At 42.6% G+C, this 26,403-nt stretch overlaps 4 protein-coding genes across 17 annotated transcripts in view; 2 read left to right on the top strand and 2 right to left on the bottom strand.

Annotated features, from left to right (window-relative positions):
- tjp1b (tight junction protein 1b) overlaps positions 1–10,179 on the top strand; it is a 69,388-nt gene extending 59,209 nt beyond the window's left edge. For 8 of the 12 annotated variants that reach the window (XM_052061410.1, XM_052061409.1, XM_052061408.1 and 5 more), the window contains 6 exons: positions 1,440–1,655; positions 1,759–1,895; positions 2,755–3,226; positions 3,330–3,547; positions 4,577–4,720; positions 6,254–10,179. In XM_052061410.1, the coding sequence (XP_051917370.1) occupies positions 1,440–1,655; positions 1,759–1,895; positions 2,755–3,226; positions 3,330–3,547; positions 4,577–4,720; positions 6,254–6,348 (1,282 nt within the window). In that variant the 3' untranslated portion in view covers positions 6,349–10,179. The remainder of the gene's footprint in view (positions 1–1,439; positions 1,656–1,758; positions 1,896–2,754; positions 3,227–3,329; positions 3,548–4,576; positions 4,721–6,253) is intronic. The other 4 variants (XM_052061412.1, XM_052061420.1, XM_052061414.1 and 1 more) reach the window with 2 other exon arrangements.
- Positions 1–26,403, top strand: part of sqor (sulfide quinone oxidoreductase) — a 63,986-nt gene that overhangs the window by 13,836 nt on the left and 23,747 nt on the right. The window lies entirely within an intron of this gene.
- LOC127597980 (long-chain fatty acid transport protein 2-like) lies at positions 10,238–18,122 on the bottom strand. 2 transcript variants are annotated; one of them, XM_052061428.1, is made up of 10 exons: positions 17,621–18,122; positions 16,131–16,340; positions 15,185–15,343; positions 14,122–14,246; positions 13,836–14,030; positions 13,552–13,642; positions 13,227–13,418; positions 12,103–12,207; positions 11,897–12,027; positions 10,238–11,200 (listed from the first exon to the last, which is right to left on the bottom strand). In XM_052061428.1, the coding sequence occupies exons 1-10, from the start codon at positions 18,084–18,086 to the stop codon at positions 11,024–11,026; spliced, it is 1,851 nt and encodes a 616-aa protein (XP_051917388.1). In that variant the 5' UTR covers positions 18,087–18,122; the 3' UTR covers positions 10,238–11,023. The 2 variants fall into 2 exon arrangements, with proteins under 2 accessions (XP_051917388.1, XP_051917387.1); XM_052061427.1 differs by having other exon boundaries at positions 12,103–12,200; positions 13,220–13,418; positions 17,621–18,121.
- LOC127597981 (long-chain fatty acid transport protein 2-like) lies at positions 18,714–26,384 on the bottom strand. Of its 2 annotated transcripts, none has more exons than XM_052061429.1 (10): positions 25,299–26,368; positions 23,168–23,377; positions 22,930–23,085; positions 22,537–22,661; positions 21,338–21,532; positions 21,175–21,265; positions 20,634–20,832; positions 20,468–20,565; positions 19,245–19,375; positions 18,714–19,175 (listed from the first exon to the last, which is right to left on the bottom strand). In XM_052061429.1, exons 1-10 carry the CDS (start codon positions 25,753–25,755, stop codon positions 18,999–19,001), a joined length of 1,839 nt encoding a protein of 612 aa, XP_051917389.1. In that variant the 5' UTR covers positions 25,756–26,368; the 3' UTR covers positions 18,714–18,998. The 2 variants fall into 2 exon arrangements, 1 of the variants encoding a protein (XP_051917389.1); XR_007961822.1 differs by lacking the exon at positions 18,714–19,175 and adding an exon at positions 19,842–19,954 and having other exon boundaries at positions 25,299–26,384.

The raw sequence follows: 26,403 nt of genomic DNA, 5'->3' as shown, positions 1-26,403 counted from the left end.
TCTTGTTAACTCGTGAGTGATGCCCTCTAGTGTCTAAATGCTATTACTCATTTAGTGAATGCTATTACTCATTTAGCCACTAGAGGGAAGCAGTACTCTATGAAACATCACTCACCAGTCGACGAGACCTCAGTCAATGCAACACGTGTTCCATTGCGCCCAACCTGCGGGCCAGACGGCACTGATTTTATGGCAGCGCCCGCGGGCCGGACTTTGGACATGGCTGCTGTAGTGTAAACACAAACGGACTACTCACTGAGTGTCTTATATGAAATATCCATCTCCATAGGACAGAAAAAAAAATACAATTGAAACAATGTGGCAGTCACAGCCTCAAAGCTGCTGTGTGTATTGTAGCGTACACAGACCACTCTCACTGAGTGTCAAAATGAAATGTCCAAAAGAGTCATCCATATATAGTTTTTCCTTGCGCGGTCATAGCGAGCTGCAAGGGGACCCCCCAAAAAAGAGGCGATTTTTTTCTGATCCTGACCTGGTTTGCCAAGAGTTTCTCCGGTGTCCAACGAGGAACTGGACGGGGAGGCGCGGGGAGGGGGCGGGATACTTGTCGGTGATGTGGTGCCATCGTTTTAAGTGGTGTGCATATTTGTGGTGCTGCTGTTGTATGGCTTCGTAGTGCGACATTCTTTGCAAATTACGGAGCTTTTATTAATCTTTCCATCTTTCTTTTCGAAGCCGTAGTATTTCCAAACATAAGATCTGAATGTTGCGGAGGATTAAATACAGTAGTTTCCTCGCTGCTGCTTGCGCGAACTTCCATAGTGTTTCGCTAGCTTTGTACTGGACTGTATCTGTCTATCTGACGCACGGCTACCGTCCATATTCAACACAAAACGCAAAACAATGATGGTGCATTCATTGCACCTAGGAAAGGGCAGATAGGTGACGTTTAACATGAATAAAACGGCGCTTGAATCGGATTTTACCGATACCCACCAATGCATCGTGATGAATCTCGATTTCACCCGTCAATCGCGTCGTACCCAGTGAATGAGCCGATGCACTCGCATCGTGCACGTGCGCATCGATGTATCGATTAATATCGATTATTTTCCACACCCTTAATGCATTGTCTAATATTAACCTGTTGATTGAATATTGACGGACAATACTTTTCCAAGTGCATTGTGGGTAATTATGAGTGCCCTCAATTTATCTTACAAAATGGCATGACCCCCTTAATTTAATTAATAGTGCCCTAAATGGGGAATAGTTTGTACAAGTGGACACAGACATTGTTTGAGCCCCATCTAGTGGAGTCCAGTAGCTGTGCAGCCAAAGAAATTCAAGGTGTAAACCAAGCAAGACAGGCATCCTGGGTCTTCTTCATTTGCATAAGGATTTTAATAAAAAGAAATGTCTGCACAAAACTCCACAAGAAATGGTGAATTATTCTTGTGTGTGTGCCTCATTTGTAGGGGTCCTGAGCCACAGAGGCCTCACACTAAACCGCTTGATGATGTAATACGTACCAATCACTACGACCTGGACGAGGACGAGGAGTACTACAGGAAGCAGTTGTCCTACTTTGATCGTCGGAGCTTTGACAGCAAAGCCATGGGCCTCCCCAATCCTGGCATCAATCGCTTCCACGATCTGGCCAAACCAGCTCAACTGTTGTACCCGTACAACAGGTAGAACGAGACACCCAACATTCCTGCTTTTCTTCTGCCTTTCAACAGCACTCACTTGTGTTTTTATTCATTCTTCATCCACTTTTATGTTCACCTAAATTAGGGTGGAGTCTGTCGAGAAAGTGAATCCGGGGGATAAACGATATGATCCCCTTACTCAGATTAGCCCCTCTTCTCAGTACGGACCCCCGGGCTCTGCCATCCCACCCAATACACTGCCCAAACTCGGCCCGTCTGATGGTAAGCTCTCCGCAGCAATATTCACTATTTGTCAAATTTTGTTAGCATTATTATGCAACAGGATTTGCCAGTGTCTTGATTTCAGCTACTTCATATTAACTTCTTTCTACACACGTCTCCTCGATGTGCGCTTCACACGCATCTTCAATTGCTGTTGTTCAAATGGAGATACAATTTGTTCACAACTACATCAGGCATTGGGCAGTGGATATAGAAAGGTGAAACACGCCTGAGACCAGGATAAATGATCAATACTGATAACATCATGACACCTAACCTAAAAAACATGGTATGTGCACTCCAACTGTATCAAAAATCCTCTCGAATAAATAAAATCGTAGAATTAAATCATAGAATTCCCATTCTACTGACCACACTGCTCTTTTCATGAAAAACATTCCCTTGGTGCGATTTAAGTCAAGTTTTTAGGGCTGTTGGTAAATTTGATGTGTCGCCTGAGAGAACCTCTCAGAATTTTGGCTCCTGCCAGTTTATCACTGTTATTTTTAACTGAAACCAGTCAGCCAATTGGAGATCAATGCGCTCTCCAAGGAGCAGACTTAGTTTAGGTCCTGAGATATTTTGAGAAATAGTCACGGTGTGCTGTTTTACTTGAATTTGAAAGCATTTTTTGCACCGGATTTTCTCAAGGTGATTTTACACAAAAACATTACCCCACAAAGCCGTTTGTTTCCAACACAGCATCCAGTTTAATATTACAATACAGTGTAATACAAATGTTTCTTGACTAACTTACGGACAGGATCTTTGATTTTGTATATGTGGATGTAAGGATAAGTACAAGGATGGCTGGGTATAAATTTGGGTGTAATTCTGTGATTGGTTCTATTTTCTCCAGTGAACTCCATACCCGAGCCGCTGAGCCCGCCCAATCCGAAACCAGACCTGGCAGCTCTCAGACCCGCTAGCAGGGATGAACCCACACCCATTGGCTATCTGCCCCCAAGGGCCCTTCCCGACAAGTCCCCGGTCAACGGCACGGATACGGCTCCCCCAAAGACCATCGGTGCTCCCGTTCCCACCGGTTACAATCGCTACGTCCCCAAGCCGTACACCAGCTCAGCACGACCGTTCGAGCGCAAGTTCGAGAGCCCCAAATTCAACCACAACCTGCTGCCCAACGACGCACAGGTGAAGACGGAGCTCCTCGGCAAGCCCTGCGCGGTGAGCAACAGCGGGGGAAAGCCGCAGCTCTCGCCTCAGCCTCTGGACCATGACAGCGGTCTGGACACCTTCACTCGCACCATGGACAACAGGCCCAAATACCAGCACAATAACATCAACGCCATCCCCAAAGCCATTCCTGTCAGGTAATTCTCACTCGGTTCCTTTTTTTCCACAGTGAGGTCACTGTGCTGCTCTTAACGTGCATTGTTCCGCACCAAACGCCGATGACTCTGACCCCTGCCGCAGCCCCGGCGCGCTGGACGATGACGACGAAGACGAAGGGCACACGGTGGTGGCCACGGCCCGAGGCATCTTCAACTGCAACGGAGGGGTCCTGAGCTCCATCGAGACGGGCGTCAGCATCATCATCCCCCAGGGTGCCATCCCGGAGAACGTGGAGCAGGAGATTTACTTCAAGGTGTGCCGCGACAACAGCATCCTGCCCCCGCTCGACAAGGAGAAAGGTCAGTCTGTCTCACTTGGAAGTTTGCCGTCCCAACGGCAAGGAGAGCGTTGAAGTGCGCCGGCAAGATGTCGGCCCTCTTCAGTTTTGTGTACCGTACTGACTCGAATATAAGACAGTGTTTTTTGCATTGAAATAAGACTGAAAAAGTGGGGGTCGTCTTATACTGTATTAGGGGTCTAGATATTATACACATTCACGCCGCTAGATGGCGCCAGATATCAAGACAGCGAATGCTGACTTGACTCCACAGGCCAAAGTGAACCCCTGCCACGAAGAATAAAAATAAAAATAGCGGTAGCACGAAGAAGAACAATAAAAAATAGCGTTAAGAAGGGAAAGAGAAGAAAATAATAGAAGAGTTAACAGAGAATGGAGAAACGTAGTGACAATCTGGAGAAAAGTGGGTCAAAGATCGGCCAGGTTAACCGGCAGCTGAGGAGAAGTTATAATGTAATTTACATTTCAAAAACCAGAAGCCACTTGCTGTCATTTACGAATGTGATTGCACTTTAGATTTGAATGAGGCAAAACAACAGGGTTTTTCTCTCAAATATATTGTTATAATCACTTGTTTCAGATGTACTGTAATTATTTTTGGTAAAAAAATGAATTTGGTGTTCAAAAAGTCTTTTTTCAAACTTGAGTCTTGAAAAAGAGGGGGTCGGCTTATAATCAGGGCAGTCTTATATTTGGGCTAATACGGTACTTCATTTTCAGCACTCTTTGAGGGACAGTTTGGCTTTTCAACAATGCCCTTTTCCTTTTTTTAATGCTCAATCCTCGCTAATAGGAAGCATCACCACTTACTTTGTTTTACAAGCTGTACACTGATAACTTTACATCGTAGCAGTGTACTTACATACAATGGGTTTTAGCATCTTCGCCGATTTTTAAAACTGGAGGGACCACACAACAAGGGAAGAAAATCATCACGCGTGTCTTGAGATGACCCACACAGCACGACACGCAAAAGTTTAGTTGTTCTACAGAATGAGTGACTTGTGAATGCCGCTGCGTGTCCACACAGGGGAAACGCTGCTAAGCCCGCTGGTGATGTGCGGCCCTCACGGACTCAAGTTCCTCAAGCCGGTGGAGCTGCGCTTACCTCACTGTGCGTCTATGACCCCTGATGGTTGGTCTTTTGCTCTAAAATCCTCCGACTCCTCGTCGGGTACGCTGTCCTCGCTCTTTTTGTCCTTGTTGGATGTGTAGGCTGTAGGATTTGAATGATTGTAGCGGAGAGTGTGTTCACTTTCTTTTCCATATTCCTCATTCCTTCACCATTGGACCAGGCTGCTTTATATTTGTATTATTACCTAATTTTCATGAAATAAGAAAGGATTTATTATTTGGTCCCTCCCACAGAGTAACAATTAATGTGCTAATTGTTACTTTTTCATCTTGCTGGCAGGCCAAGTTTTTCTTTTTGAACAAAAGTTTTTCCTTGCCACACAGTCTTACTTCTCAACATTTCTCATATTTTACAAAACCCACAAATGTTTGCTGTATGGCAAATGCGAATCTCATAATGATGCGGGGCGCGGGAGAGAAGTTACTTGATAATACATATCAATTTAACAGCAATTCTACTCCTTGTAGTGCAACAGTGTCAGCATCAGGTGTGCTATTAACATAATCACATCTCGTTTAGAATATTTTTTATACTCAAATTTAAAACCCAGCAGTTAGAAACGATGGAAGGTGTTTTTAAAAAAAAATCCAATGTCCACTTTCACGTCTGTCTCCACTCTTTTTTTTGTCTTTTATCACATTCATTTCCAATTCACTACTTCTCAAAAATTAGCATCGATGATAAAGTCACTATAAACTTCAACCAACCGCTACTTGAACACACACACAGAGCGCCAACATATACAAAACGGAGCATGCAACGATATTAACTGGTAAATTATTCTCTCTGCTCTGTGGGAACAGGCAACTTTATTGGACCTTCCAGTAGTTGCAGACCTCTGCCTCTTCTTCTTGCACTTAATTACGCTACATCCTTTGTAGTCGGGCTCAGTGCTGTGATACTAGAATCACGGTAGTATACTTGCCTCATCATGTTAAAAAAAAACACTCAACAAAAACACCAACAAAGTTGAAAACAAGATTAAAAAAAAAAATAATAACAATAATACATTGTATTTATATTCTGCAATTTCTTGGTCTAACGCCTTTTTAAAAGCATGTGCCAAAATTAGCACATGCTTCACTGAGCATTCTGCGCGTCCTCAAGTATAATCATAAACAAGATTTTGAAGACCAAGTCGCCCTCCCCCCAGCTTGTAAATGTGTCACTGACTAAAAGATGTCGCTCAATAAAAAGCCAACCGTCCGTGTTAAGCCTTCAGAGTGGCTTCTCCGCCCGAGCAACACTTGACTAATCGAATAACTCTTTGGCTCATATTGGAGGAGAAAAACATTCAAATTATTGTGTCATTATTTCATCTTTAAGTTTTGGTGTTGTTCTAGTTTGAGGGGGGGGGGATTCAGGTCAGGATTGCGTCATATTATGGTAAACGTGATGATTGATAAGTGAGACTTTGTCATTCAGTCCAAATTATGACCTTAAATTGTTTTTGTTTTTTTGTGTGTTCTGGTGTGGCAGCAATACGCTTCTGTAAATGTTATTAAATGTTTATTAATTTATTTCATTATTCATTTAGTTAGTTTTCTTTTATATTGTGTGCATTTCGTGCAGGTGACCCGAAAAGCTGGCAGAACAAATCTCTCCCCGGAGACCCAAACTACCTAGTGGGTGCAAACTGTGTTTCTGTGCTCATCGACCACTTCTGAAGAGGGCGACAGCTGGTCTGTTCCTGAATGTGAAAGAAAAGGCGGGTGAGGGGTGGGGGGGGGGGGCGTCTGTTGCCTCCACCAAGGCCAAAGGGTGGAGGAGCACACAGCGTTCACCTCAAGGGGTGAATCCAACACTCTCACATTGTTTACCGGCCCCGCACTAAACAAACAAAAAAAAATCAACACCACGACCGTGAGGACAGTCAGCAGAGTCCAGCTGTTCTGTTTTTTGGGTGAGGGTGGGGTAACTTTCCCGGTGCTTTTAAGGCTTGCAAAAAAAGAAAAACAAAAAAAACTGCAGAACTTTTGGACAGTGAGACTGAAATGGGAGTGCATGATGGTGCCACAGACTTGAGTATTCTCATCTTGACATTTTTAGCGATGATTTGCAAAATGTCAGGGGCCTCACTTATCAACGCTGCGTATGGGCAAAATGCACAAAGCGTACGCAACCCTCTGCGCAAAATTTGTGTCCTATCAAAAAGAAAAATTTTTAAATACTTGACAGATGGAAAAAAATGGGCGTGTGTACGAAAACTCCAACCCGTGCATACGCACATTTTGGAGTGTATTATGAGTCTCGCACGTCCACTGCATCAAGCAGCAACTTTACATTTTATGTAAAATTTTTGCACTTTGTGTACAATTTTATGTTCATGTTTTGTTGGTACTTTTTTTTTTTTAAATGATGCTACTCATGCCTTTTAAAGTGCCCCTCGGGGATTGGATGACCTTGCGGGTGGGGTTCAAGAGCCCCTTTCTAGGAGCCCTCGCCTACCGCGCCCAACTCTAGAGGAAGAAACAAAGGACACATGAAACCACTTTTATTTTTGCCTTTGCACTTTTTTTTTCTTCTGTCAGCCACCTCGTTGTCTGTTGATGTTGTAAATTGGTTGCATGTGATTGAAATGTGGTCAAATGATGTCATTTCCCCCTCTTAACCTAGAAAATAAGAAAAGAAAATGTCAGTTTTACCACTACCACATTTTAAGCATATGCAACCTAGCTATACAAATTAAAGGGCAACGATGTTCTTAGCAATAATGTTTTCTGTGCCCCCACCAGTCTAAACATGAATATTGCATTCTTGGGATAAGAATGAATCTGATTCATCCATCTGTTTTTATTCATCTCGATGCGATGCTGTCCGCTGTTGACATTGGCGTCAAAAGTGCCCTCGGGCTTGCATTGCGAACGTCATGTCTCACCTGTTCCCTGCAATGCAAGGGCAATTGAAGTCGACAGCAGACGGCGGTATAACGCAAAAATCGCCGGCCCGCTCGGACCCATCAAAATTGACGTAAATCTTTTTCTACGAACACGATATTAATCAGAATATAACAATGAGACTAGTGAGGGAGAAATGGAATATATTGCCAAGAATTCTTTTTTTTTTTTTTTTTCACCCATTGCAGCGGCATTTGCTTTCTCAATGGTGGACCGTATTTGTGTGAGCCGGATATGTACGTCCCCCATTTTAGTAGTCACAACATTGTCAATGTGCTGCGATTTAAAAAAAAAAAAATTTTTTTTTGGAAGGGAGTTGGGCTTCTACTTAAGTCCGGCTACTTATTTTATATCTCAGTCTTCCACCCTGTCATGTTTTATTGTTGTTGTTCATTTGTATGCCACCAAGGTCACGAAACAGTATTTATTCCCTTCCTTGTTTCCAATCGTACTCACAAGCCGTACGATTTCAGCGCAGCCCATTTCGATTCGCATGTGGTGCTATTTGGTTGACTTTGTGCATACAAACGCAGGCGCAACACACTTAGGAAGTATTGGTTTGCGCATGCATAGGTCAATTGATTCATTGATAGGTCACATTTTTTTGGGGGGGGGTGCTCATATGCCATTTCAGTATTTGTGTGTGCGCACCCTTTTCGAAAGAATCCTACGCGCTCTTTGAAAAGTGAGACCCTAGATGATGATGTTTAATATTACCCAGGGTTTTTTTTTCCTGTAAAGTGTTACCCCCAAAGTGCAAAGTGGGCATACACCAAACCATTTTATTTGAGATTGGTGCAGCTGTGAAGGATCTCTGGAGACTTGATTGACGCCACAGAATAATGCAGACAGAAACACTAAGCTTAGTTCACTCGTAGCATCTATGACGCCCCTCTCTGCTGAACTGAAATTGATGATGACTGATGATTTTTTTTTTTGTAGAAAATCTTTTACCATAGATAAAATATACTGACTTGATCTGACAAATTCCTACTGTCTAGGAATCTATGCATGTGCTATGACTCAGGTCCAGATGCCTGCTATCACTTCTACACATGAGAAACCATCCAACACTGCGAGCAATGATGCCTTATCTGCATATTTAAAAAAGAGAAAATCCATCCCGGCACTCTGGTCACAGTTGACACAAAGTTGTCTTTTTTTCCCTTTTTTTTTGTCCCCTCACACCACCCCGACCCCTCTCTCCTAATCGGAATTTTGATTCTAGCACATGTGAAGAATAGATGCCGATTAAATGAAAGGTCTTGCTTTCTTTTCCTGCTATGCATACGAAGTGTGACAAGGCGCAGAAAAGGAAGTGGCTGTACATACTGCTAGCATATGGCCTTGGTTCTCTGTAGATCAACTTTTGTATATCTTTATTGTTTTGTATAAAACAGAAAAAATGTTTGGGGGTGGGGGGGACAAGGAAAAGACAGCGAAGAAGTTACATTGGTTATGTTTGTACACCGGTTAAACCCCCCCCCCCCCGAGCCTTGGAACTGACTCGCGCAGTAATAAGTCTGAGTTTTCTACATACTGCATAAATACAAGACCTAAGGCATTTTTAACCGTATGAAAAGTTTTTATTCTTATTTACAAAACAAAAATAGACAAGTGCTTGATTTAAATGGTTTTAAAAGTTGCGCTCAAAGGGTTTAGGGGAACGACAACTGGTCCCTTCCTTTATTTGTGATACTGGATGCTTTATTGTGTGCCCTGAAATGTATTTTTCTACTAATAGATGATTTATTATGGCACATCAGTACTATTTCCTTTTGATATGATAACACTTCAATGCAACACTAATTTTTTTTCTCCATGTTTTCAGCATTCTTTTTATTTATTTGGATTTCTTTTGTTTAAAAGTTTTTCTCCCTCCGCAACATTTCTTCTTTTTTTAATGTATACCACTGTATTAATAAATAAATTCATTTTTAAAGTAAACTACTCTGTGGGGTGAGGTGTCTTATCAAATTATGTATTTATCTCATGAAGTGCTTATTTTGTTGTTAGCTGCATAGCAAACTAGGCACGTTCTCCATCCAATTGGAATTTAGAGACTGTATACAAATTTCCACATACTATGGAACATCGACTATTTATGTTGATGAAATTGAGTAATTCTCTTAAAGGAGTCCCAGGTTAAAGCAAAAATCTTTCAAGTCGCTATATTATGATACCATATTTTTAATATAGAACAGCTTTTTTGTAAGAATCTAGTCAGATTATCATGTGCATGATGTCATAACTTTCTCAAGAAGAAAATATTTTTTAACTCGATAAAAGTCAACGTGATTTTTTAGAAGACTTTAAAAAAACAAGCATGTAGTATTGTACAGTATTTATTTTGAGGAGTGTCATAATTTGACAAGAAAATTTGATTTTAAAAAATAGTCACAATAATCCGAGGAGAGTCGGTTTCATTTGACAGATTGCCAACAATGCAAAGAGAATGTTACAAGATATACTGTACATTGTAATTATGTGAGAAATTTTTTTTCTAACTTTATGTGGAAAGAATTGTGTATTTCCAAGAATTTGCTGTAGTGCAAGTAGCACAGGGATACCACAAGTAAATCACGAGACTGAAGATGTAAAGTTGGAAGTTGGAAATGTGTAAATATGGGGAAAAAAAATCACATTTCCAAGAATAAAATAAAAATACAATTTCACACTTTTAATATCACAAGATAATGGTTATCAATTGTCTTTTAATACTGGTTATTTAAAATGTATTAATTTTTATTTATGACTGATTTTTGTTCTCACTCAACTTATTTGTTGTATGAATTGATTGTACATGACCTGGAGTGCCCTGAAAACCGCCATTTAATAAAATGAACTCTTATTATTAAGTAATTGTACATAGGCATTTATTTTAGTTAACTCATTACAAACTAAATTAAAAATAATTCCATTTCAAAATTACCATGGAAGTATTCAGAAAATATTTTCCCAACATATTTTTTTCTCCCTGACCTACGAATGAATGCGCGCCCGTTTTCCTCTCCCCGCCAAACTTAACAGTACTTTCCTTCACACTTTTTTCCTGACCGTTGACATCATCAAACATAACCTTTAAACGTGATCATAACATCAGTTCAAAGGAGCTTTGATGATAAGTCCCACCGGATTGGGGTAACATTAAACATTGCTACAAAGTTCAACATCCAAAGGTTCAGCACGTTGATCAACACACACACACAAAGGCATCATTCTCATACAATATTTCATGTTTTGAAATGCTACAGTTGATTTCATCCATCTAAGTGGCAGCGCACTGGAGTGTGCCGTGCTTTCTGTGCCTGTTCAGGGTTGGAAATAAAATACAATAGTCTTGTGTGGGAATGTTAGTGCATCCCTGAGATGAGTTGTTGGAAGCAGCGGACTTGCCTTGTAAACAAAATGCCTTTGCACTATTGAAGAGTTCAATACTCTCGTGTTAGAGTTTAATCATGCCGCTGCTAATGGCGCTGTACACCTCCGTGGTCATGGGAGCGAACGTCCGTTTGGCTGCGTTGAGGTAGTATAACGGATCACTGATGAGGGCTGGGTTGAAGCCTTCTTCCACCAACCTGGTTTTCTTCAGCTTAAATGTGCCCGTCTTCTCCAAGGAAGGCTGAAAGACGCATAGATATATATAAATACAATGGTACCTCTACTTTCGAACAGGAAAATATTGCTTTTTGTTACGAAAAGAAATTTCAAGATACGAAAGGTAAAAATGCAGTATGGTTTCGAGTTTCCTGAACGCAACACAGATGCGATTGGCAGCCAATTGCAGGGCACATAGAGACGAACAACCATCCGCGCTCACACTCACACCTTGGGACAATTTTGAGTGTTCAATCAGCCTGCCATGCATGTTTTTGGAATGTGGGAGGAAATCAGAGTACCCGGAGAAAAACCGCGCATCTGCGAGGTTGACGCGCCACTTGACCTAAAAAATGCTTAAAATGTTTTTTTTTCTTCGTGTTTTTTTTCTTCTAATGTTTTTAGACATAAAGCGTTCATGTCTAAAAACTGGAAGAAAAAAAACTGTAATCTCTCATCTCAACTTTTGCCCACTTCAACCTCTGAAAAATTTCGAACAATCATCACAATATTTGGGTTTTTATGGATGCCAAACGAAAACATACCAAAATAATGATAAATATTTATTCATGATATATTTTTTAATTATTTGGTGGATTAATCGCTAATCGCCATTTTAACCTGCCAAACATCGGAATCGACCTAAAAAATAAATCCATATCCCTCGTGTCCTGATTTTCATGCTATGTAAACGGTGCTTCCAAGCAACATGAAGCCTTACCTGGATCCTGATGAATCGCGGGCGCGCGTATGCCGGCAGGTAGTTGACGGTCTGATTGTAGGCCCCGGCGCTGTCAAAGTCTTCTCCTTCTTTCAAAGTGATCGCCGCCATGCCTACACGCCCCTCGTTCCCTATTACGGCAAAAACAGATTACAATCCATGCTATGTTTCCGTCTATTCTTACATACGAGTTGTTGATGCCTTACCTTCGACCTTAACACCGTAAACATTGGCCTCTAAAATGCAAGGTGCCATCGTGAGAACGTCAGCGACTTCTGACGTGGCCACGTTCTCGCCCTTCCATCTGTTCGGTAAAAAATCATTTTCACTGGCCAAGAGGAAAATTATGAACGAGCCTTCTGCCTAGCAAGAGTACCAATGTGACCAACAATCTAAATCTGTGTCGCTAGAATTTTTTTGACATTTTATCATGAAATTAAAAAAAACTATGTTGTGTGATTTAGAAAAACTTGACCCTTTTTCGGACTTTGAGGCTCCAGACAGTTTACTGTACTTTTTTTAATGAACCACAAAAACATGGCATGATTATCAGGGAAGAAGCAGACGAAAATGGGTGAGAACAAGGGATTTTCTGGATATGTGAGAGGCCGTTGGCGATGATTGATCACCCTATTCACTGAATGTACCCATGCATTTCCGTGACAGAGACTCTCCCTGCTTTGCTTTTGAGCAGACGGTACATATATTCTAACTAATAAACTCTGACCCCACTTTAAAACCCTACTTTGAAACCTAAATCCCAGCTTGAAACCATACTTTGGAACGTGAAACCAACTTTTAATCCCTTCTTTGAAACTCTAACCCGGTATTGAAACTCTAAATCCTACATTGAAACCTAACCAACGCTAACCCTATTTTGAAACAGGATTTGGAAAACCTAACCCGAATTGGAAACAAACATTTGGAATCCTACTTTGATTATCTCCTTTGAAACCCAAACCCGATCTCAAAGCCCTATCTCGCCCCTATATATTTTAACCCTACTTTGAAACCCTAATAGAACGTTGAAACCCAAATATGTTGAAACCCTTCTTTGAAATGAACTGTACTTTGAAACCCTAATGTGAAACTCTAAACCTACTTTGAAACCCTAAACCTATTTTAATTCTATTTGAAACCCTTACTAGAGTTTGAAATTCTAATTCCAAACCATATTAAGAAATCCTGACCCTATTTTTAAATACTGCATAAAACCCTGGTACTGTCGTTCAGTATCTAATTAGAAATACTGTATACAGTACTGTCTTCCCAAGCACAATCAATGAAAATGACATGACGGAAAAGTAAAGCGCGGGGACTTGCCTAAAAGTGTCACCCACTCGATCCTGAAAGTAGACAAAGTTGTCCTCATCAAAGCGCAGCAAATCTCCCGTGTTGAAGTACAAGTCGCCTTTTTTCAACACGTTGCGTAGTCTCTTCTGCTCCGTCTCCTGCTCGTTGCCCGCGTAGCCCACGAAGGGCGACCGCCGTGTCACCTTCCCCACCAGGAGGCCCGTCTCACCTGGTAGACGGTCACGCAACAAGTAGCGAGCGTCGACATAAAAGATCTACGCGGCCTTTTGAAATGTTCATGAACCAAACATTCAAGATGACCGGTGGACATGACATGTTTTAAAAGTGTGTGCGCTTCCCACCTGTGGCCGCCTTGACGCAAAGACCCTGTGAGTTTCGGACTGGCTCCTCCTTCTCAATGTCAAACTTGATCAACATGTATGGGAAGATTAACTGGAGAGAGAAATTGACATTTGATGTTTCTTAGACAAACCTCCAGGACAACGTCTTGTGTTGATGATAATATTGTTCAACAAAATAAAGGTTCCGATAGGAGAGGGGACGGCAGAGTGATATGAGAGCGCTAGAAAAAAATAGATCGACCAACAGGAAATTTGAATTCGAAAAATAAAGATGTTATTCCTACCCGGTGTAAAAAATTGATTCGTCCCACAGCGCCGACCTTGGAAGTGTAGTTAATAAATCCGATGTTTCCCTCCGTAGCTGCGTACAGCTCCTTTACTTTAATGTCACCGAAGCGCCTCAGAAACTCAGACCAGATGTCGGCGCGGATGCCGTTGCCTATTGCGATCCGTACTTTGTGCTCCTTCTCATTGACCCTCTGCAAGACGGAACAACGTCCACGCTCAGTCGGACCTTCGGAGATTGAGATCGTCTCGGGAGACGAGAAGGACTTGTGGAATGGATCTGACCTTGGGCATGTTGCAAAGGTACCGCATGGTCTCGCCGATATACTGAATCACGGTCACGTTGTGTTCCCTGCAGTCATCCCAGAACTGAGAAGCGGAGAACTTCCTCTTCAGCACGACTGTTATACCTGCCGCCCACATCAACACTCACTTCAATACAAAAAAAATCCAAACTTAGAGGTGGCGTGTAGACTGGGATTCACAATAAAGTGGTAGCTCTACTTACAAAATTAATTGGTTCTGGAAGAAATTCAATAACTAGAAAATTTCGTAAATGGAGACGCATTTTCTATGTAAATGCCCTAATCGGTTCTAAGCCCCCTCCAAAATTCAGACATACCGGTAAATGTTTTCGAAAGCATCAAAATGCATCAAAATATGTAACTAATACATCTTACAATTAGATTATTGCACAATAAATGACCGTTTTGCATAATGTAAAAAACAAAGGATAAAGAATAAAAATGTTCATTTTATTTTTAACTATGTCCTCGTCGTTTTTTGCCCTCTTTAGTTCATGTTCTGGGTGGCCTGATAGTCCAGTGGTTAGCACGTCGGCTTCACAGTGCAGAGGTACCGGGTTCGATTCCAGCTCCGACCTCCGTGCGTGGAGTTTGCATGTTCTCCCCGTGCCTGTGTTGGTTTTCTCCGGGTGCTCCGGTTTCCTCCCACATTCCAAAAAAAACATGCGTGGCAGGCTGATTGAACACTCTAAATTGTCCCGAGGTGTGAGTGTGAGCGTGGTTGGTTGTTCGTCTCTGTGTGCCCTGTGATTGGCTGGCAACTGATTCAGGGTGTCCCCCGCCTACTGCCCGGAGACAGCTGGGATAGGCTCCAGCACCCCCCGCGACCCTAGTGAGGATCGAGCGGTTCGGAAAATGGATGGATGGATAGTTCATGTTCTCTCTCAGAAGTCGTTTTTGCCTGATCCAAGGACGTTTGCTTTTAACAATCAATTGAAAATGTACAAGGTAAACATCAGCATAGCGAGCGATCGCCCGACTGGTGATTCACGTTTACGTAGAACTGTGTGTGTGTGTGTGTGTTAACTAGAAAAGGTCATTACCTCTCTCTATGCAGCCCGCTAACCCGATGAGGAAGCCTGAGCTGTGGTAGAGCGGCAGGTTGATGTAGAAGACGTCGTCTCTCGTGACGCCGCACAGTGACTGAAGGAAGGATGCGGCCCACATCCTCTCGTGCGTGATTATCGCGGCTTTGGGCAAACCTATTGCGGACAGAAGAATGTCAACAACAATGTCAGAACCTTGCTGGAGGGTGGAAGGTGGACTTAAAGGAGCGTATCACAGAACTAACACTACTTTTAGATGCGTAACAGGGGCTTCACGCTAGCATGACTGTTTTAGAGCACCTCATTGTCACACTGTGTAAAAATGCCTCCACAACCGGGTGGAATATATAATATATTAATTGTGTATATTTTCATGGCTCAAACATGTCGTGATGTGTCAAGTCAAGTCAACAGTATTTATAGAGCACTTTCAAAGAGCCATCGCTGCACACAAAGTGCTGTACATGGAGCGATTTACCATACACAATAAACAGTAAGACGAATCGGTAATAAAGGCGGTAGAAAGCACCAAGCAGTAAAACCAAGAACAAATCTAAGTCATGCTGAGTCGAATGCCAAAGAATACAAGTGAGTTTTGAGGAGGGCTTTGAAGATGGGCAGCGAGGAGGCTTGCCGAATGTTCAGTGTGAGGTCATTCCAGAGAGAGGGACCAGCAACAGAAAAGGCTCGATCCCCTCTGAGCCTCAGTTTAGTTCTTGGTACTTCTAACAAAGACTGGTCCACAGACCTGAGGCGCCGGGCAGGTGTGTGTCGACCTAAGAAGGAAGACTTTAATCAAAGTATTTTTGTCCTTTTTCCCCTGTAAAACTCTGAAACACACTCAAAAATGCATCATGAGTGACGACACCACCAAGGGTCACAAATTCCAACTATTTGCAGATTTGAACAGAATAGGGAATTGTGGACGTTGTCCCGTTTATACCAGTGGTTCCCGACGTGTAGATGTACAAAGCAGTGCTCCTGTAAGTAATATTGGCTCTGAGGTCTTTGGACAGAGGTTGGTCCGAGGCCTTGGAGATCTTATCGGCCAAGAAATCGACACCCTGAATATTACGCGTCTCTGATAGGAAGTACACGCTGACCCCCTGCTCTCTCAGAGCAGGTAAGACTTCCTCCACGGCATCCTGTAGCTCTGTCAACACACATATACACACACACACACACACACACACAAACACACACACATATTTAAGTCACTGAATGATCAGAATACCCATTCCAAGCTTTCCAAGAAGGTAACGTTTCTTCCTGAAAAACAACAGACAAGAAATAAACAAACGGCAAACATAGCATGCCAGCAGTCTATTTTCAAATTATTCCTGAAAAGCAAGTATGAGCGAGTTCCCATGCCAGGTATCCGTATCCGTTATTGTTTTAAGGTATCAGGGTCTTCATGGGAGCTACTGGTCACAGCCACTGATACTTAAGGCAAAAAAACAAAAATCTGACCGACTAAGTCCTGCTTGGCAGCAGTTAGCACTGTAGTGTGCTAGTTTTCCACATGTTATATATCAAAAGTCAACTTGTTAGTATCTTAAAAGGAGAAGTACTGCCGCTCGTTCCTGCCAACTGCTGTCAGGCTGCTGAAAACCTGGACTCACCACCCAGTCAGCAAAGGCATCTGGCCCGGATTCGGCATGAAGCTGGCACAGTTGGCCTTGAGTCGGCACTGGCACAATGCATGTGGGCCGAACACGGCCCAAGAGTGGCAAAAGAGGCACTGGCTTGACTCTGGCAAACCAGATGAGGGCCAGTTGTGGAGTGAAGTATTTGGGCCAGAAATCAATTTACAACTCCGGCCCTTATATGGCCAGCCAGTATTGAGCCACCCTTAAATGCAGTATCAGAAAAAAGACCATGTATAAGTAAGGCGTTTTTAGCGCCCCCCCCCAAAAAAAAGACCATGTATAGGAAGGCATTTTTCAACGAAAAAAAAACACCATGTATAGTAAGGTGTTTTGAGCCGATAAAAAGCCTGATCGCAGTCGGCAGGAACGAGCGGCAGTTCGTTTATGATACTAACAAGTTGACTTTTGGTATATAACATTTTGTTTAACACTATGACAACTGATGCGGATGATAATTCATGGCCATGTGGAAAACTAGCACGCTACAGTGCTAACTGCTGCCAAGCAGGACTTACATTAACTATTATTTCCAAATAGTTACTGCAAGAGTATTAATATACAGAGCCTGGTGACACAGCGCTCTGTTTCAGGTTATTATTAATCATCACCATCTTCATCATCATCATAATTCATCCAAAAATGCTTTGCGCTACAGAAGAAGGAGTACTTGGCCGAAAAATATTTCCTCGGGAATACGTCAGTGAAAAAAAAAAGACTGAAAACCACTGTGCGAGACAGCGCAAGTGTACCTAAGGAAGTGTCCCACGCATGTCACGCAACTCACCTGCCGACGTCACGAGCACTTTGGCCCCGCAGCAGGAAAAACAGTGCAGCAGAGACTTAGCTCGGATATTGAAATTAAGCAGGGCAACCGGACAACCCAGTTTGGCGAGTCCCAGCCAGGTCCAGACAAGGTTGGGCTCGTTGCCCAGAAAGAGCGCCACCGTGTCCCCCTCTCGCAGGTGCGCCTCCTGCCTCAGCACCCGGGCCACCCGGTTGCTTCGCCGGTCCACTTCCCCGTAGGAGAAGCGCTCCCCCTCGAAGTGCAGGAAAGTCTTGGCCGGGTGTCTCCGGGCCGCCGCCAGAAAGGCGTCCAAGACGGCGTGGAACGGCTTGCTCCTCTTATACATGATGAGCCTGGCGGCGAGCATGAGGCTGCGCAGGATGTACACGCAGTCGTCAAGCCAATATGGGAAGCGAGTCCTGAGGATGAGCACCAAGCCGCCCACGACCGTCAGCCAGATGAACATCGCGAATCGGAGCTGTCAGCAGCGCGCTGACGACTGCGGTACAGTCGAGTATTGTGCGAGTGCGCGTGGAACATCGGTGCCAGAGTTCAGCGTTACACACCTACTTTCCGCCTGTTGTCGAGGTGTCAGATCACTTACCACGCCCGCTCGAGAAAATTGCCGCGCGCTCTTCCGCCCTTTCCTTGACATTCTCCATCTTCCTTTTAATTTTATCCAGCTAAATTTCAGGGGCCCCTAATATTATCACCGAACATGTTGTTGCTGCACGTTTTCAATATGTCGTCTGAAAGGCTAAGACACCACATCATAGATGCTAATTAGCATTAAGCTAGCTGGATGAAAGGCTAAGCTATGGTGGTTTTTACATCGGATATAATTCTTAGTCTTATATTTAGTTTTACAGTAAAAAAAATGGGTGTGACAATAACATATTTAAGCTTGCTTTTTGAAGAACTCTTCACTTTTAAATTGAACTTCAACTAATGTTTAAAAAGTCAAGCTAATATAATGATGATCTAACTGAAAAGAAGCACCAAGACGACAGAATGTTTAAAAAAAAAAGATTTTAATATTGATGGTGTGATCTGGTGAGCAAAACACCACCCCCTTCTCTTATTCATACACCAATTTGTCAGCAAGGGGTTATTCCAGGTCCCCTTTTGTTGCAAATATTGCACATATTGTCATGTGATAAGAAAAAAAATAACGTTTGAAAATATGAATATCGTCGTGGAGCGCGAAGTTGTCATAAATCTGCAGGAGGAAGACAAGGAAGAGTAATGGCAAGTTGAGAAACTGAGCCTTGTTTGTCTGATGATTAATGGAGGGAGGGAGGGGGAGGTCATACGCAAAAACACATGAGCATTAAAATTTGTGCGCACGCGCACACACACGCACGTGCACAAAAAAGTGTTATATTTTGATTTTGCCTGATAAAACTGCATGGACTATATCCATTGTAAGTGGAACAAATTTCTTCTCCCTATCGTCCAGAAAATAAAGTGGATCTGGGATAGCAGAGGGGTTGAAGCCTTCCTTAACCAGCCCCGGCTTCATATGCTTGAACGTTCCTGTGACATCCAAGGAGCTCTGCCATGAAAGTGGAATTTAATATTATTTGCAAATACGCCTCATTTGGTAACCAGATGCTTTGAATACCTGAATCCTTATAAAACGTGGCCTGGCATAGGCTGGCAAGAAGCTTTCAAGGTGCTTGAAGATGCCTTCGGAATCAAATGTATGTCCATCTTTTAGAACTATGGCCGCCATGCCTATTCTGCCCTCGTTGCCTGTGAACCGAAAAAAATACATGTACAGTTTACTTATTTGCTCAGTAAAAGAACCATTGGCCGTTGTTATATACTGGACATACTGTATACTGCGTATGCATGCATGAGTGGAACTCATTTTCAGCCCAGATTGCTTAACTTCGCTACCAACATACGTCTCTTTGCCTTACTCAGAAGGCAATGCTGATTGATGCATGTTAATTCCTGCATAAGGTTTTATAATTACATATTTAAGTAAATATGTGTACTGCTGTTGTCGTTGTCTCAAATTTGTTAAGTATAATCACTGTTTGCATTTTAAACATGCTGGTACCCACATACACTTACACAAAAATTCTTAGGGGGGAGTTCACAGTTTTTATATACAGTGTACATATATACTGTGTGTGTATATATGTATATGTGTGTGTGTGTGTGTGTGTGTGTGTGTGTGTGTGTATACACACACACACACACACACACACACACCTGATTTGCTTTGTTTTCAAGTCATCCACGGCGGTTCGGAAAACATGTTAGTGGCAGGACAGGTTGATCCACGTAAAATTCGTGACTGCTTTTACGAAATGTTGCTTCCTGCTGTGAGTCACAGTGAAGCCGCAGCAACGTGTTCAAAAATACATGATGAAGACGAAATGATGAAAAGTAAACATGCAACCTCACAGACAATATCAGGAACATCATTTGGATCTTCTTCAGCATTCTTATGCATTAAAATGTAGGGTAACGCTCATGTAGTTGGTGTCTGTGCTATGTTGGTGCCGCTTGCTGATCGCAAACTGCACCACGGTCTCTTATTCACGTTGTGACACGTTCAACCGGCGCATCTCACTTCAAGAAGACGACTCCACACGGGGGCGCAAAATTCAAAAATCAAGGATTGATAAGTCATGCCTTTAAATAGAAAACTATTTCAAATGAGCATTTTAGGGGGAAGGGAGTGGGGCAGTAATCACGGAAAACTTACAATCAAGTCAACTTAATTCAATTGCTTATTCCTTGGCATTGGTTTCCATTTTCGCTATATATGTCCGAGTACATATTTCATGTTTTCTCAAGGATTGTACAGCATGTGAGGGGTGCAACAATTACCTGGCACTTCCACACCGTACACGGTGGCCTCAGTGATGTAGTCCACCTGAGTGATGACATCAGCCACTTCATTGGTGGAAACATTCTCTCCCTTCCACCTGTTGCTCAAAAAATAAAAAATCAGTTTGTGCATACTCAGCTCCAATGAAGGAAGGAGGAAACTCACCTGAAAGTGTCGCCAATGCGGTCATGAAAGTAAATGAAGCCGTCTTTGTCGATGAGCATCAAGTCACCGGTGTCGAAGAAGACATCGCCTTTCTTTAAGACATCGTGCAGCTTCTTTTTTTCGGTCTGCTGCAGGTCTCTTGCATAGCCAGAAAATGGTGCCATTGCAGATATCTCAGACACCAAAAGGCCTGGCTCGCCTGGCAAATTGACAGTTAAAAAAAATAATAATAATAAAATAAAAGGTATTGGAAAATAATACAGTGCACTGGGAAGGGCAAGTACCGATACCAGATGTCGATATCGGGCCGATACAAGCCTTACTTGAAGGTATCGGGTACTCGTTGAGGCTTCCGATAGCAGCCGTCAATAATCAAGGCAAAATAAAAATAAAAAGCGGACATCAAGTAAGTTGCCGCGATACCGCGGCATTTTGAAGTGTTAGCGAATAATCATCTGGATCAGGAAAAAAAAAGTCTTTGATTGCCTTTGAAGTCGTTTTAATTAAGTGCTCTCTGGTAATTGCTGTGGGAGTGAGACACCTTTAGGAACCTGGATGCAAAGACCCGTTGAATCCCTCAGAATTTTTCCCTGTTCCACATCATACTTGATCAGTGCGAAGGGAAAACGCCACTGGAAAAAGACAAAGCTAATGGATTAAGAAGTCGAGCTAAACAAAAAGCACGGAATGAATTCGAGACTCACTTTCTGCAAGAAGTTGTCTCGTCCTACCGCTCCTATCTTTCCAGAGTAATTCACTAAAATGATGTTACCCTCTGTTGCTCCGTAAAGCTCCACGATTTGAACGTTTCCGAAGCGGTTTAGGAAATCTCTCCAAACATTGGCTCTGATGCCGTTGCCGATTGCGATTCTGACTTTGTGGTTTCGGTCGTTGGGTTTCTATCAGAAAAATAAAGATATTATTATGACTCCATAGTATGAGCGCCTGCCAAAACTTTTAAGACCCGGTAAAGTTAGTTCATGCTTTCCAAAATATATTCTACATGTTATTAACCCTTTAATGCACCCCATAACCTGATCACATGATAAGCTGTCCACTGTAGTAACCGCTGTCCCTGAAAGGGTGAAAGCTCATTGCTGAAAACATGCAAAGACTGAGTGTAGCGAATACATTTTTGCCTCCACTGTCTCCTAAAACAAAACTCTCTCCTACAAATAAAAAAATAAAATAAAAGTAAGGGATGAAGAGGCGGGCTGATGGTCGACTGGTTATTGCAGGGGTGTCACAAACTCATTTTGGTCATGGGCCACATTTTAGTTACCGTTTCCCTTCAAGGGTCATTATGACTGAAACCATATGAAAAAGTCAATTTATTCAACTATTGTTTAAGTTACTGTCATGAGGGGTTTGGAAACAAGAAAATGCTAACAACATGTCCCTTATTTATTACAAATGAGAATGTTGGTAGAGATTTTAGCAAGCACCATGGAAGTTGACATGTTTGATTTGCTTTTGCGGGCCACATAAAATGATATGGCGGGCCATATCTGGCCCCCGGGCCTTGAGTTTGACACCTGTGGGTTCGTACATCGGCCTCATAGTGCAGAGGTGCAGAGCTTGATTCCGGCTCCGGCCTTCCTGTGTGGAGTTTACATGATCTGCCTGTGCCTGCGTGGGTTTTCTCCGGATACTCCGGATTCCAAAAATATGGAATGAAATATGATTTCAAAAATATGCGCGGCAGGTTAATGGAACACTCTAATTTGACCGTAGGTGTGAGTGTCAGCGCGGAAGGTTGTTCGTCTATGTGTGCCCTGCTGGCAAACAGTTCAAGGTGTACCCCGACTACAGCTGGGATAGGTTCCAGTGCGCCTGTGACCCTTGTGAAGATAATCGGATCAGAAAATGGATAGAAGAATGGGATGAAGAGTAGTTAGCCTACCTTTGGTGTGTTACAGAGAAAACGCATTATTTCACCAATGTACTGTATGGCAGTCACATTGTATTTCCTGCAGTCATCCCAGAACTGCGATGAAGAGAATTTACTCTTCAGGGCAACTGTGATACCTGAGTACATGACACAAAAGAAGACTTTTAGTTGAGTACATTAACACCAGTTTTGTCTCACTGCTTAATAGACTTGCATGAAGTCAAGAAACAAATGACTAAGATGCACAAGTGAATATTTGTTCTTTTACGAAGACGTTCACAACTTGGGAACATGTCATACCACATGAAAGTCACACCGTACATTTCGGCCCCATTCACTTCAAAGTTGCACATTGAAAATAATATTCTCTTAGCACTACTGTTCGAATAAATGGATGGTGCATACCTAAGTCAATGGCTCCTGTCACTCCAAAAAGTCCCGCGCTATGATAGAGAGGGAGGCTGACATATAGCACATCGTCCGATTTCAATCCGCAGGAGCGGAGAATCATCATGTAGCGCCACAGTTTGGTATGAGGTATTACAGCTGCCTTTGGGAAACCTGTTCAGGAGAAGAAGAAGTTATAAGAAGTGACAAAGCAGTTTCCTCTCTCTTGGAACATCAACAATCTGATTTGGCTTACCTGTTGTCCCTGATGTATACACGTAGAAGGCAAGACTGTGCACGTTCAAATGCAATCTTAAATCTTGGGCGAGAGGTTCAGAGGACATATTTCGCATCTTGTCAATGAAGCCGTGTATCCCTGAACTTGTTTGTTTGCTCCCCAATGAGAACACAGTCACCTGCCTCTCCAGAAGCTCTGGGAGCACCTCCTCCACCGCCCCCTCCAAGTCTGGAGATATAAAAAAAGCCTTGAGAAAGTAGCCCACTACACGTGCATACTGATAACACTGGCAAATGACAAATTTTAATCAGAGATGGCTTGTTAATGTGTCATTGACAACTAGAAATGTTGACTTGCATCTCAGATTTTAAAAAATGGAGTAAAAATTAACCAGTGTAATCGGGCCAAATTTGAGGATTTATTTTCGACTCCTGATCAAGGTTTCATTCCTCTGTTTGGGGCCTGTGTTGAAGTAAGTGGAACTCATTTGAAGTATGCGAGTGAAATGACAATGTGCATGTTTCACATATTTTCATGGGGAATCTCTAGAATGGTTGAGCAAATCAGTGACGAAACACCAAGGAGGCTAAAACTTGCATGAATCATTCACCATGTCTAATCTACTGTGGGAAATGTTTCATTCAACTAAAATCGTTTTTCAAAGAAATGGGTGTGTGAACATTTCTCATTTTCCTTTGAAACTTGAAAAAAGGGGAAATGCAAGAAACGCATGTCACAGCTTGGTCACGTATTCCCTTAAATCTGGTCTGCCCTATTTCAAATTTTGTCAGTCATTGTCAGATTACATAACACAGCATTCACATTTAAAGTTACTCATTGGTGTAAACCTACCTCCTTTCTGGAAAAAAATGCCTTTTTTTTTTTTAGAGAAAACACCTCGTACAAACCTGGTTTTGTCTCGTGCAATGTTTTTTTTTTTTTGTTAAGGACACGCAAAACAAAATGTCTTGATTTTGGTCTGTATGTTCAGAGTACTGAACATGGACAGCCTTCCTTGTTCCATATTCATCTGCTTATGAAATCAACCAATCAGATTCTAATTCTAAATCCCAATTGGAAGGAAATACAGTACTGCACTACAGCAGGGGTGCCCAAACTTTTTGGATCGAAGATCTACTTTTCGATCAACTAACCTCACGGGATCTACCCTTACCGGCGCGCACAAACACACACACACACACGCACACGCGCGCACGCCATGATGAGAAACGAAGGTATGCGACGCACTTTTGCAGCCTGTTAACTATGGTAGCTCACACGTACTGTTTTAAAGTGCTTCCCTGGGCCCTCTTAGATTCCTATTCTTTGCTCGTGCCCTCTGTGAATTGTACACGAAAAGCTCTGATCACAAGCTGCAATTGCAAATGATTTACCTGCTTTATTTTATTTTTTAAATATTTGTTAGTGAAAATGAGACTGATAAGATGATTAGTGTGCAGTGTATACTAACACAAAACATATATTACTAACATATACAAAGACACACAAATGGTTGTTTGTTTGTTGTCTTCTCGACACTCCTCGGATCTACTTGGGACTTGTCTTAGATCTACCGGTAGTCCAGGATCTACCTAATGGGCACCCCTGCACTACAGTATTTGCTTCATGATGAACTTTTGCTATGTGGCGGGGTACAGTACTCTCACCGCACCGCATAACAGTAAACATTTGTATAACCGCGACTATTTTACATAAGTATTAATTTTCAATGTGTACACAGTAGCACTTAAACAAGAAAATGAATCAATATCCAGAATAAAAAAGAGCAGGTTGTTTGATTAAAAAATAATGTGTATGTAATTCAACCCGCACGACGCATATTTGTGCTAAACTGGTTTTCACCATTTCAGCTTTCCTAATATTTTGAGTTTTGTTAGGTCCGATTACGAGTTACTCCTCCCCATTTAGATAAGAACTTGAACGCCTTCGTTCACATTAGCGATTTTCTGGCGCAAATGCGTAATGTAATATAGCTTTCTCAGCCTACAACCAAGAACTGCCATCAGCATATTCCGCCTGGCGTTTGAGCGCTTCGTCGTTGGCGAAGTTTATTTTATGATTCACTGCCCTTGGAGAAGGGCAGCGCATGGACACACATGCACCGATTTGGTTTTGGTTGACATTTCACCTTCAGCCACTAGCAGGACTTGAGCGCCGCTGCACTTGAAGCAGTGCAGCAAAGACTTGGACCTGATGTTAGTGTTGAGTAGAGCCGCCGAACATCCGATCTTGAACACAGCCAACCAGAGCCACACGAACATTGGCTGGTTGGTCACAAAGAAAGTCACCGTGTCGCCTTGCTTTACCAAGCCGTTTTGCAGGAGCACCCTCGCGGCTTGGTTGCTCAGCCGATCGGCGTCCTGGTACGTGAACGTCTCATCTTTGAAGAGGAGGAGCGGCTTGTTCGGGTGCTTTTTTACCCTCTCCAAAAAGCAGTCCACGATGGTGTAATTGTTCTGGATGTAGCGGGAAACTCTGCGTCGTATTCGCAGAATTGTCACGATGTATTTGACATCCTGGTATAAGTAAGGGAAGCGAAAAAAAAGGCAAATTGTAAAGGCTGCAAGGATCACCCACAGAATCATGTTCAAAACGAATCACTGTCCGTCTGAGGAAGAATGTCTGCATTAACCTCAGGAGCACAATTTATCCAAACTTTATCGTCAGCATATATATCGTCGTTGGGCTGGTCGGATCATCGGTCGTTAATTTGCAGTTGTGGGTGGAGCAAAGTGAGGTCCATGCAGCAGTCACAACAGAACTTCGGATTTCATAGGCGCCCACTGAGTCAATGATTACCGAAAAAAACACAAGAGTAGACGAGTCCGTCGTGTAATATCTTACACAACGGAAAGCTTGCTAGTTAGAGTCACAGCAATATGTTGCAGTTTAAAACTGTGGTCCTCGTTTGATTTTTAAACTACTGTCTGCTCAAACCATTCAGTACATTGACGCAACAAGAACCTCTGACCCGAATACTGTACAGTACTTCGTTTTCGAGGAGGCAAGTACCACCACCCCACTGTCGACTATTACACATACTTCTTCATGCATAATCTATTCATTTACAGTCTGCATGCTGCCTTTAAATATCATCGTGACGACTTTGTATGCATGATCATTTGAAATGTCAGCACAATTTTATCTAGATTACTTGAATCCAGTGTCGTTTTTTTGGGCAGCCATTTTATATTTACTGTTAGTCTTTTGGACAAAAATGCTTCTTAGTTTTA

The sequence above is a fragment of the Hippocampus zosterae genome, chromosome 3 (assembly GCF_025434085.1).
Source record: "Hippocampus zosterae strain Florida chromosome 3, ASM2543408v3, whole genome shotgun sequence".
Classification (NCBI taxonomy): Eukaryota; Metazoa; Chordata; class Actinopteri; order Syngnathiformes; family Syngnathidae; genus Hippocampus; species Hippocampus zosterae.
Note: the sequence above shows the minus strand (reverse complement) of the source record. Positions and strands in the feature narration are given on the sequence as shown.